The sequence below is a fragment of the Aythya fuligula genome, chromosome Z, assembly GCF_009819795.1.
Source record: "Aythya fuligula isolate bAytFul2 chromosome Z, bAytFul2.pri, whole genome shotgun sequence".
Lineage (NCBI taxonomy): Eukaryota > Metazoa > Chordata > Aves > Anseriformes > Anatidae > Aythya > Aythya fuligula.
The window spans coordinates 14,078,221-14,090,327 of record NC_045593.1 but is presented as its reverse complement, the minus strand read 5'-3'; the positions used below and the strand labels follow the sequence as shown (position 1 = coordinate 14,090,327).

The window sequence follows — 12,107 nt, the reverse complement described above, 5'->3', positions numbered from 1 at the left end:
CAGAGAGGTCTGCTTGAGGTTCTTTATGATATATTTCGCCTTCCTCTCCCTGTTGTTGCCGAAGAATTTATTGAGGCACTTCTCAGTGTAGGTAAGTATTTAAGAGTAGTTCACACAGGAATTCTGTCTGTTAAAGTCATAGAAATTTGAACACTTTACTGTTTCCTCTGTTGCAAATTATGTCAGCTGGTTGGCTGTATTAACTGTTTCAATGTATTAACTGCTTCATCACTGAATTCACTGGGTATTCTGAAGTCCAGTTTAAAATCTTATCGACCGTTCAGCAGCAATCAAGCTACCAGTTAACTTTTTCTGATAACCTTACTATATAACTTGATTGTTGCAGGCAGTATTGGAGCATAATGGAGCATTTACACAAAACTGTGTACAATACTAGAAATTAGTCATCTTTATAGTATTAAAAGCATTGGTAGCATGGAAGTGTTGGTAAATGTCACATAAAATTTATTACATTTTCTTTTTCTATATATTGTGTATCTGCTAATTATCCCCTCTGCAATTCAGCAGACTTTTCGTAGGGCAAATATATGTTTCCATGTCTGTATTTAGTAAGGTTAATCTTTTATGTTTAGAATTACTGCTTTTTAAACCTTAAGAGTATCCTCTACTGTGTCTCACGGAATCATGAGACTGAAAGGAGCGTGTCTGTCCAGCTTATTCAAATTCTGGTTATAAATGTCTGTCATGATATGATTATAAAAGCTTAATCCTTGTTCCACTTACAAATAAATTATTCTTTGTTGCAGACTGGTGACTTTACTACAAGTGGATGTGCATTTTAAAATGATAGGTGTTATGATTTCTGTTAAAGTGTGTGCTTAGGAATTGGAAGTGTTATTATTTTGGCTGATATTTAGAGTCCTTTTCCTAGCTTTGAAGTTAGCATCACTTTATCTAGGAGTGTGGTTTAGATAATTTTTTGGAGATTCCTTGTGAACTAAAATTTTCTATGATATAAAGCCTGAAGAAGCAGCTGTTGACAAGAACTATTTACCCACAGGCTATGATCAAAATAACACCAAAATTCAGGGTTATAATTAACACTGTTCATTGTTTTCATATATTTGTTGCTTATATATGTATATTTATACATATGTATTTTGTTGTTACAGATCCAAGTAGGTTTCAGGACTGCTGGAGACTCTCTGATGGCTTTGTAGCTGCTGAAGCTAAAACTATATTACCCCACAGAGCCAGGTCAAGGTGGGCATTTCATGAACTCAGTCTAAGCTGTTGATATTTGTTGTTGACAATAATTGTCTCCTTCAGAAATGACAAAAATGTATTTTCTAAACTGTTTATGTACTTTTTTTCCTCTCAGGCCTGATCTCATGGATAATTACTTGGCTTTAGTGCTCTCAGCTTTTATCACCAATGGACTTCTAGAGGTAATTAATTGACTTTTAAGTATGAATAGATGTTTGCTATTTCCATCCTATAAACTTTTAAATAAGATACATTCCATACATCCTACATTAAATGTTGTAATTTTTTAAACTTTTTTGAAGGGTCTGGTTGAAGTGATCACAAGTAGTGATGACCATGTATCTGTTAGAGCAACTATCCTTTTAGGAGAACTTTTGCACATGGTAAGTAAGCCTTCTTGCTGAGAATAAGTAGTATAAGTACCTCAATGGAAATAGTTATTTTTCTAGTATAGCTTTGAATTTTCTAGGAACTTCAAACATGCACTTTTCATCAAAATAATGGGTTATTTTGTATTACACCATATGTCATTTTATATTATTAAAAACAGCATGATGTGATGGGAAGGCAGTTGATCTCCAGCTCTCAAATTCTCACCGGTTCTCCTTGCCTTAGTATCCAGTTGTATTTTTAAGCTGGAGTCCTTCAAACTCACTCATCTGTTACTGTGTTTGGGAAAAGTCTACTGCTGATTTCTGCTTTTCTTTGAGTAATGGTAGCTTTGGCAGCATTCTTAGCTTTCTGTCACACAGACTGGGCAAATGAAACTTCTGCATTTTCAGTTGGGGCATTTCATATTACATTCAAGTGACTCGACTTGCAGTGATCTTTCAGCATTGATATTGGTATCCTCTGCATAGCACAGAGAAGCTTGAAGGAACCTTGCTTCATGCCTCCTCCTTCTCTCTAACATATATTACAGTAACTTCTCCTTTTCCTTTATGCTGAATCCCAACAAGATTAATGTCTTTACCATTCCATGCTGACAGGATTTATACTTACTTCAGCAGCTGGAGAGGAGAAGGAATTTTAATTTTAATTTTAATTTTATTTTATTTTACTGTATTTGTCTTGCTCAGGTTGTGCTAGACTGTTCCAGATTAAAAGCAACCAACCAAACATCCTTCATCCCCTGTTCCCCCCCCCCCCCCCCCCCCCCCCAAGGAAAAAAAGTGCTTGAAAAACAGAACTTAATGTAATTCTTTTTTTGTGTGTTGATGTTTCTTCATATACACTCAAGGGCTACTTCTGAGCCTGCTGAGGAGCTGTTAGTCGTGTGAATTCACAGAATCATAGCATGGCTTGGATAGATAGGGACTTAAAGATCAGCTAGTTCCAACTCCCCTGCCATGGGCAGGGATACTTCCCACTAGATCGGTTGGCCAAGGCCCCATCCATCATGGTCTTGAACACCTCCAGGGATGGGGCATCCACAGCTTTGCAGGGTAACCTGCACCAGTGCTTAACTTACCCTTACAGAGAAGAATTTCCTCCTAATCCCTGGTCTAAATCTGTCCTCTTATTTCTAAACCATTCCCCATTGTCCTTTCATTATCTACCCAAGTAAAGAGTCCTTCTCATTCCTTTTATAAGACCCCTTGAGGTATTGAAAGGCTGCATTGAGGTCTCCCAAGAGCCTTCTCTTCTTCAGGCTGAACATCCTCAGCTCTCTCAGCCTGTCTTCACAGGAGAGCTGCTCCAGCCTTCTGAGCATCTTTGTGGTCCTCCTCTGGACCTGCTCCAACAGTTCCACATTCTTCTCATGCTGGGGGCCCCAGCCCAGGATGCAGCACTCCAGGTGGGACCTCACAAGGGCACAATCCCCTCCCTCCACCTGCTGCCCACCCCTCTGTTGGTGCAGCCCAGGACGCAGTTGGCCTTCTGGGCTGCAGGCACACACTGCTGGCTTGTGTTGAGCTTTTTGTCCACCAGAGCCCCCAAGTCCTTCTCTGCAGGGCTGCTCTCACTGGGTTCTTCTCTCAGTCTGTGCTCACATCTGGGATTGCCCTGACCCAGGTGCAGCACATGAGCCCAGTTCTCCAGCCTGTCCAGGTCCCTTTGAATAATATCTCTTCCTCCTTTTGTATCAACTGCACCACTCGTCTTGGTGTCATCTGCAACCTTGCTGAGGGTGCACTCAATCCCATTATCTGTGTCGCAAGCACTGATCCTAAGACAGACCCCTGAGGGAATGTGATATGATTTACCTTACTTGACAAACAGTTCTTTCATTTTCACTTCTTTTCTTGCCAGCAAAAATATCATCTGTACTGGAGTACTTTTTGATTAGGTTTCTTGGGGATTGCTTTGTCTTTTTTCCAAATTATCATGCTACTCCAGAAAAGATGGTAAGATATCAAAATAAGCTTTGTCTTAGAAAATTTAACTTATCATATGTAGTCTGTATCTTCAAATTATTGATTCATTTCACTGGTACAGGATTGGCCTGCTCTTAATTACCACAGAAAACAAGACCACAGTTCTCAAATATATGATTATTTATTACCACAGTGATATACAATATCTCACCTCAGCAGCATGGGTCAAAACGAGAACAAATCTGTTCTTCAGTATTTTCAGAGATGTTTTTCTTTAGATAACTGGCACAATTTCTTGAGTGTTCATTTACTTATGTAGCTTAAACAGAGGAGTATGGATTTGCATGTGCTATTTTGGATGCTTTCTGGAATGCTTTTGTGCAGGATTGGTTAGATGAACTGCAGCATCAGTTCATGGTTTGCTGCAAAGCACAGTCATTTTTTGTATTTCTGAAGAGGTGATTAGTCTGAAATGACTATCAAAATATTGAATAGATACTTGTACTTTTAAGAAATTGAAGTAAGCCTTTTATCTTCATTATCCTTCATAGTTTTAAAAAATATTTGTACAACTATCTGTGTATCCTAAAGTAAAAAGAACTAAATATCAAGTAACTTAACTAAGTTAACTTGGTTCATCGGATATTTCTTTTGTGTGTGTAGAATCATTGGTAGTTATATGTATTGAATGGACATAATCAGTTTGAATTGTTTCTGATTTTCACATATATATATCAGTACTTTTATATGTATTAGTACTTTTTGTACATATGGTGTAAGGACAGCTGTTACGCACATTTCTGCATGCTACCACTTCAAAAACTACTAAAGGAAAAAAAGGCTCCAAGTCCTGAAATTCTTCAATTACATTAGATTGTGCTTCAGAATGATTAAATAGATAAAAATATTCAAAATGGTATGTTTAATTATTGCTGTGATGTTACACAAAATTCTTTTTTTCATTTGTGAAAGTGTTATGAAAAATAATAGGTTCTACAAATTCTGATCCTTACAAGATGGCTGAAAATATTGTAGTAGATTATTCTAACCAGTCTTTTCTTGTTGTTTAGGCAAACACAATCCTTCCTCATTCTCACAGCCATCACCTGCACTGCTTACCGACATTAATGAACATGGCGGCATCTTTTGACATCATGAAAGAGAAAAGACTGTAAGAATTCCAAGTTGTACTAAAAAGCTAAAATACATGCTTTTTCCTGCAATTGAATGAAAACCAAGCTTTTTGTTGGTTAAAATAATTGCTGTCTTTAAATACAAATGCATCCACATATAAATGCGCTTTGGCTCATGCACTAGAAACTTTCTCTAGTAAGATTTCAGAAGTATATTACTCTAACAGCTCTAGTAATTTAGAAAATTTTCATAGTTTTTTCAGAACGCTTCTGCATATGCTGCAATATTTTTTCCAATGTAACTTTCCTAAATGGACTATAAGCTGCTGTTTGACCAAACAACATCTGAATCATGTTGTGTTTAACATCTCTATTGTTTCATATTTCTCTTTTTGGCATTTTGATATAATTAAAGCTTCTAACCTAAGAATGCCTGTGCCAACTTCTCTCTTCAGCTTTTGTTTATCTATAGGTAATTAAACAGTAATTGACCAAATCAGTTAATCATTATAGGTGTGAGCAACATATAAAATAGGTATGGATCTGTTTCATGGATCCTTTTTCTTCAGCAGAAAATTGTCATTGTACAACAATACCTTTGTTTAAAACTTTCTGCTGCTTTATTTATTGAAGTTTGCATTGTTAATTTTTTGCAGTTCTTTTAAATACAACTTAACTATAAGAATGACCAAACAAATTTTATAGAATGTAGTGCAGCATACTGCAGTGGGATGTTGTTAAGCATTATTAGGAACTGTATGGAACTCATGCTAAAAGGTGTGTGTGTAGGCATATGATTTGAAATGGATGTTTATAGGAGCTTCTGGCTCCTTGTTAAACTAGAAAAGTAAATTTTGTCATTTTAGATTTTTTTTTTTTTTACATATTTTTAAAGAATTTCTCTATCCGTCTATTAAGCTTGCAATTTAACCTCTGAAGTGCTATGCCATAAAATGCCATCTCCTGGGTACTTAGCATCATTTAAGCTACTTGAAGAAAGTCATTTTTTTAGATTCCAGTTTCCTTAAAATGTGTGCCTGCAACTCAGGGTTCTTATTTGCATTTCTTTCTAGACTATTTAAATTCTGTTTGTATGTGTTTTTTTTCTTCATACAGTAAGTTATAGGAAATGTTTTTCTTAGTCGTTCTTGCCATTCTTGATCTGGCTTGTCAATTCAGTATTCTAATAAAGTATCATAACTTCACATTTTCTTTTGTGTTTTTAGTGATAAATTACAAAATCTTTCCAAACTGCTGCTGTAAAATAGTAAATGCTACTGCAGATTGCTTCCAGAAAGCTTCTGCCTGTTTTTCTGGTTTTGAAGATTGATGTCACCAAAAGATTTTGATGTTTGAAGACAGAAGTCATTTTTGTTAGAAGAAAAATATTTTGTCAATTGCATTGTTTCATGCTCTGAAAACCTGTAAGCCTTTTCATATATAAAATTTATGTAATTTAGGTGAACAAATTTACAGGTACTTATGTATTTGAAGATGTACAAAATTGAAAACATTTTCCTATCCTATGAATTTTTTCCTTATAGGAAAGACAGGCTTACCTCCTAATTTTTATACTTCATTATTTTATTTGCTTGGCACTGTTTATTGGTAGCAGCATTTTTAGGTTAACTGTTTTGCCCTCATCAGCTGTCATTTTTGTTTATCTTGCCTTGGGAATTTTCTTACATGGTGTTGCTAAGCTGTTCAGGTATATGGAGGAAGAAGGATACTGCTGATAATACACTGCCATGTCCTCGGGGTTGGATTTCACGGGAGAAAAGAGCTTAAAATAAGTATTTCATTAGACAAAGTCAAAGCTAGCCCCCTCAAACATATACTGCAGGATGTTGATCTACAGTGACATCCTAAAAAAAAATTTAAATTTGCAATATATTCTAGATTTATGTAAGTCTCTTTCAACTGAACTGTTCTATTCCTCTGTGAAGTCTGAAGAGCACCAGTAATATCAGTGCAGTAGAAAAGGTGTTAGTGAGGCTCATTCTTCAGTATCAGAAATTCTCAAAGATAATTCTATGTAATTTCAATACAAGACTGAAGTTTATGAATGTATGAAAACTTGCATCAGGATAAGTATCGTCTCTTTCTTGGCTTCAGAATTGTTAGTGAATTCTTTTTTGAGCTACGCTTTTTTAACTTAGTATGTAGCACTGGAGTTCTTTTAGTTGGACAACAGTTGTCAAATATTGATTATAGTCTTTTTTTTCCAATCAGACGAGCAAGTGCTGCGCTGAACTGCTTAAAACGCTTTCATGAGATGAAGAAAAGAGGGCCTAAACCTTACAGCCTCCATTTAGATCATATTATTCAGAAATCAATCTCAACACACCAAAAAAGAGATCAATACCGTGTGCAGAAAGACATCTTTATTTTAAAGGTATTACCATTGCTGAGCTTTCAAAACTAATTTGATGTATTTTGTAGACTTACGTTCCACCCTATCCCCCAGCTTTACTTTCTCATATAATTGAGTCATTTATATCCTGTTGTTAGATTCATAATGCAGTACTACAACCATACAATTTACTCAAAGATGCAAATTACATTGTTACACGAACAATAAGTGTATCATGCAACAACAGAGACAACAATGATGCAAGGAAACTTAATGTAACTTATGTGTTCCAGGATACAGAAGAAGCACTTGTAATGAATCTGAGAGACAGCCAGGTTCTCAACCATAAAGAGAACCTTGAGTGGAATTGGAATCTGATAGGGACCATATTGAAGGTGAGCATAAATAGAGCAGGATAGTATTTCTTATGGAATTGTTTGAAAAAAAAACTGTTTCCCTTTCACATGTGAGCTTTGATTTCTAGAATTAATTCTATACTATATGCCGTAATTTGTTCTATTTCAGAAAATCAGAATGTTATGTATTTAATCAGTATCGTTACAGTCCTTGTTTACAACCCTTAGACTGTGTGAATTTAACTGCAGTGTTTTTTCCACAATTTTCTTAATAAGCACATAAAATTTATATAACTTTATTTGCCAGAAATAGACTTTATAGAATGAGATGATAGCTTTAAAGTTACTAATACTTCAGACTTCAGTCCAAGCAGAATACTGCCTTGTTCCGTTTCATAGAAGCTTTTTTTCATATAACATGAGCTGAAGTTTGAAGGTTGGCGGTAGGTTATGGATCAGGCTTAAAACGTGTAGACCAAGCCACATATGAAAGCTTCATTAATTCAGTCCTATGTTTTGAACTAATAAAATTAGTCCCATAGCATCAAGTTCTTTACAAAGTTAATTTGTCTGTACGAAACACTTCCTAACTGGAAATACCTCTGGTAGGGAGGTCTTTAGTGCACAGCTTTTAAGAGACTGTCTCTTTTTGAACAGAAAAATTCCTTTGAATAAGAAAACTTTGAGAACTTAATATAGTCTCAGAGACAAAATAACTTCTGTCATTTTGTGTTAAAGCTTTCCTTATGTTGTTACCCCCAGTAGTGTTTTCTTAATGTCTTTTTTTACTATGTTATTGTAAAGATGGTGAAAGTAGAAAAAGTACTCATGATGACAGACATAAACAAAACAAGCAAACAAAATACACAAACCACAAAATGTTTCTGTATTTTCTCAGGGACTGATTGAGAAAGCAAGAATATTTCTGCTATTAAAACCTAAATATGTAGCCTTGCTCTGCTGAATTTTGCCTGTTTACATTTTTTTTACAGTAATATCACTAAATTTACATTTATTGGATAATATTTTTGACTCATTAATAAAGGTATTCTCAATAAATTGTTCTTTGAAATCTCACTTTTAGTTAGCCTGTGTAGTTTTTTTGATAATGGAAATCTTATGTGGATGATCATGAAGAAATACTTCTATCCTGAAATGTAAGAGCAGAAAATCAAGGTCAAGCTGTCAGTTTCCCTGCTGTCTCAGACCTCCTCTGCAGTGTATTTTACAGTGCCCTGTCAAACAGTTTTAATTGCCTCAAAATTAGGGTCTTATGTCTTTCAGAATGAGTAGTTACTATGTTTTCTGGTTAAATGCTAACCACTTCCCTTCTTGCTGATGTTACCTTAGTTCACATTGATGTTGTGTAGTTTATCAGAGCTGTCCATCTGTAGTCCCTGAATGAACAGGACCAGATTCCAATGTTCAGATTGCCACCTCCTTCCTCCCAGCTGTGTCACAGCCTTATGGCTGTGGAGCATTGCCTTTCCACCACCTTACTACTTACTTCTCATATGGTCTCTTACTGCCTTTTTACTTGCTTAGCTTGCTGTTTAAACTGCTAAAAGAAAGGTGATAGCGATCAGGATGGAGGGAATAAAACTAAATATCTACAGAAGAGTTTAAAGACCATTTAAATAAGCAGTATATAAGTGAATGGTAATTTCTGAAATAAATCAGATTAATAGTGAAAACAAGAACAAAAAGCCAAAACACAATTTCCCCATTATGCGTATCAATTTTTTTATTTACAGAGAAGAAGCTGACCAAAGTTGTTTCTTTCATTAGCATGTCATACTTTGCTGTTTTCATTAGAATTGTGGACTTGTACACATAGCATGCTCACAACATTTCCACTCCTCTAGAAAATTTAAAACAGTTACTGGAGCAAGAAGTGTGGGCTTTTCAATAAAATGTTTTTTTTTGTAGCTAACATTAGATGCAAAAAAACTTACGTCTTTAACTATTAGGTGAATATAATAGAAATGAGTAAATTTTAGTGACTAATTAAGGACTGATGTACAAGTTTGATATAATCCTATATTTGCTGTTTTTCTAGTGGCCAAATGTAAATCTAAGGAACTATAAAGATGAACAATTGCACAGGTATGTAAAAATTATGTAGACTTCCTTTGAAGTAAGAAAATTGGAAAGCCTCGTTTTTATAATTGCTATAAGCTATACCTTGGATATGTCACATTTCTAAAATTAATGTGAAGATGAGCAACAAAAACAAAAGTTAGATAATTAGGTTGTAATATTTTTGCATTAAATAAATCACTACATCTTAAAGTTTCTTTTATTTATGACCCAACAAGAGTAATACAGGCTTCACAAACCCTATTTAATTCTAAATCTTAAAATACTACCTCTCTGACTTTTAATACATTAGTGTTTGATATCAACACTTTGGCAGAATATACCCATAAGTGTACAGTTGTACCACTGCAGCTTTCATCAAAACCTAAGAGGAAGTTGTTTCTAGTTGCTATTAATAGCAAGGGAAGTGTGTGTGACTTGAAACAAATCAGGAAAAAAAAACAAAACAGCACAGTACAACTCAGGTTTCTTTCATGTCTGTTGGCATTAAGGCATTTCTATTCGTGCACATGTGGTAATCATGTTATAAATTAGTTTCCGTTTGTCATTTTCAACATGTACATCAAACTGATTTGATTTAAATTATTTTGAAGAGTAGTTTTGTATTGGTAGGCATGAAAATCCTCTTTGCAGAGATTTGAGGAAAAACCTAAAGCTAAAACGTATCCTGAAAGGCTCACGCTGCTCCACTTTACTTTCTTTATTAAAAAGTAATTGGGCTACTCTTTTATAGCGGTCCCAGCATAAGTGGTACTCCCATTGTGTAATCATAGTCATAATTTAATTTTGCATTTATAGTTTTTTTTCCTTTACCTGAATATCAGTTGCTAATTTGTTCTGGGTGTTAAGGAAATATTTACCAAATTTGGTGGTTTTCTAATATTCTTCTGTAAATGAGTGTCTGTAGTCCTGGCTGTGCCACCCATCTCCACTCCTATACCTGCTTACTTGCCTACCTGGGACAGTATTACTGTTTACTGTGTTTTTACTGCACTCAGTAAGAGTTCAGTGAGAAAACTGGAAAACCTAGGATTGAGTTAGTATTAAACTTCTGGTGTTGGTTCATCCTTTCTGTAGGGTTGTGGGTTACATGCTTCTAACAGCTGTAAAATGCTGTTCTTCATGTTTAATTAAAACAATACTCCCAAACTTTTCTAGTTTTACTGCTGATCATAAAACTTTTTCTGCAACATGGTGTTTTTGAGGTATAAAATAAATTGTCCTTCCGTACCTTGATTTTTTTAATGTCTTATTCTTCTGTTAGTGTTTTTGTGATGATCTTATGGGTATTAAAGTGAAAATACAGTTATTTTTGTATAGATTCTGTCATTTCAAGGAGAAATGTTAATGCACTGTACATATACGTGTATGTGTAAATATACATGTACTCATATATGTATATAATACAATCATATATGAATGCGTGCTGATATCTATAATGCGTATTTCACTAATAAGAAAATAAATTACACTTCGTTTGACAAATTTAAAGAAGCTCTCAGATTTCCTTTAAAGTTAGTCTTACGTTGGACTTCAAACAGTGGTTTACTTTTTAAACTAAATTCAATGCTTTAGTTAAGCTTTCTTAATGCTTGACGTATCTACCTTCAGACAACGTTGTGCTCTTATAAAGCACAAGTATGTTTGGTTTTTGACTAAGAATTGGCAGGGGGAAGCTCTGCTGAAGATTTATTTCTACAATGCAGCATTCAGGCTATATTGTTCAGTGTAATTTCGGTCAAACTGACAGTCTGCATTTGACATCATTGCATTATGTTTCAAATGTTTAAGTGAGGTGAATGAAAATACTGTTGCTGAATAAATATGGCAGAACATAACATTTTTTCACAGTAGTATTAACTATTGTAGCTGAAGAAAAGTCATAACACAGACACTTTTTTAGCTCTTTAAAAGTCTAAGTAGAACAGTCTTTGAAGATCGCCACTGGATAAAGTACAGCAGAATAAATTATAAGCATGAGTGAGAAGGAAGCTGTTTTTGAAGGACACAGATTTTAAGTTCCTGTGCTTAGTGCAAATTATGACAGAAAACCCTTTAAAACGTACGATACAGCTACATTTCTGAAATTGGATAGACTCAGTACTGATGCCTGCTACTCTCTTTTAATAACTTCTGAAAAAATTGTTGCCAATAAGCTAATTTAATGCTAAAATATCTTTAATATTGCCATCATTTTGTACTCTAAGGGACTCCTTTTCTTAGTGAAATTTTATTTATTTATTTATTTATTTATTAACTTTCCTTAGGTTTGTAAGAAGATTACTATATTTCTACAAGCCTAGCAGTAAACTATATGCCAATCTGGATCTGGACTATGCCAAGGCTAAGCAGCTCACTGTGGTGGGTTGTCAGTTTACAGAATTTCTTCTTGAATCAGAAGAGGTAAGAAATTTTCAGCTAGAAGATGAGAGAGTGAATAAGCTGCTGTGTGCCACGTGAAGGAAGAACTTTCAAGAGAAAGTTCTGTAGACCTAAAGTCTACAGCAGTTTTTATTAAACCTAAAATCATCAGCATAATTAAGAAAAAGAGCTTAAAATTGGGAATTCATTAGACACTGGGGAGGTAACTGTGTCTAAGTGATTTTATTAAATAGTTTTA

The 12,107-nt window shown here is 34.7% G+C and overlaps 1 protein-coding gene across 3 annotated transcripts in view; it reads left to right on the top strand.

The window, feature by feature from the left end:
- The window catches only part of RICTOR (RPTOR independent companion of MTOR complex 2), a 75,620-nt gene that overhangs the window by 40,882 nt on the left and 22,631 nt on the right, over positions 1 to 12,107 (top strand). For all 3 annotated transcript variants that reach the window (XM_032205366.1, XM_032205368.1, XM_032205367.1), the window contains 9 exons: positions 4 to 91; positions 1,134 to 1,224; positions 1,343 to 1,409; positions 1,530 to 1,610; positions 4,616 to 4,716; positions 6,911 to 7,073; positions 7,325 to 7,426; positions 9,447 to 9,493; positions 11,755 to 11,890. In XM_032205366.1, the coding sequence (XP_032061257.1) occupies positions 4 to 91; positions 1,134 to 1,224; positions 1,343 to 1,409; positions 1,530 to 1,610; positions 4,616 to 4,716; positions 6,911 to 7,073; positions 7,325 to 7,426; positions 9,447 to 9,493; positions 11,755 to 11,890 (876 nt within the window). The remainder of the gene's footprint in view (positions 1 to 3; positions 92 to 1,133; positions 1,225 to 1,342; positions 1,410 to 1,529; positions 1,611 to 4,615; positions 4,717 to 6,910; positions 7,074 to 7,324; positions 7,427 to 9,446; positions 9,494 to 11,754; positions 11,891 to 12,107) is intronic.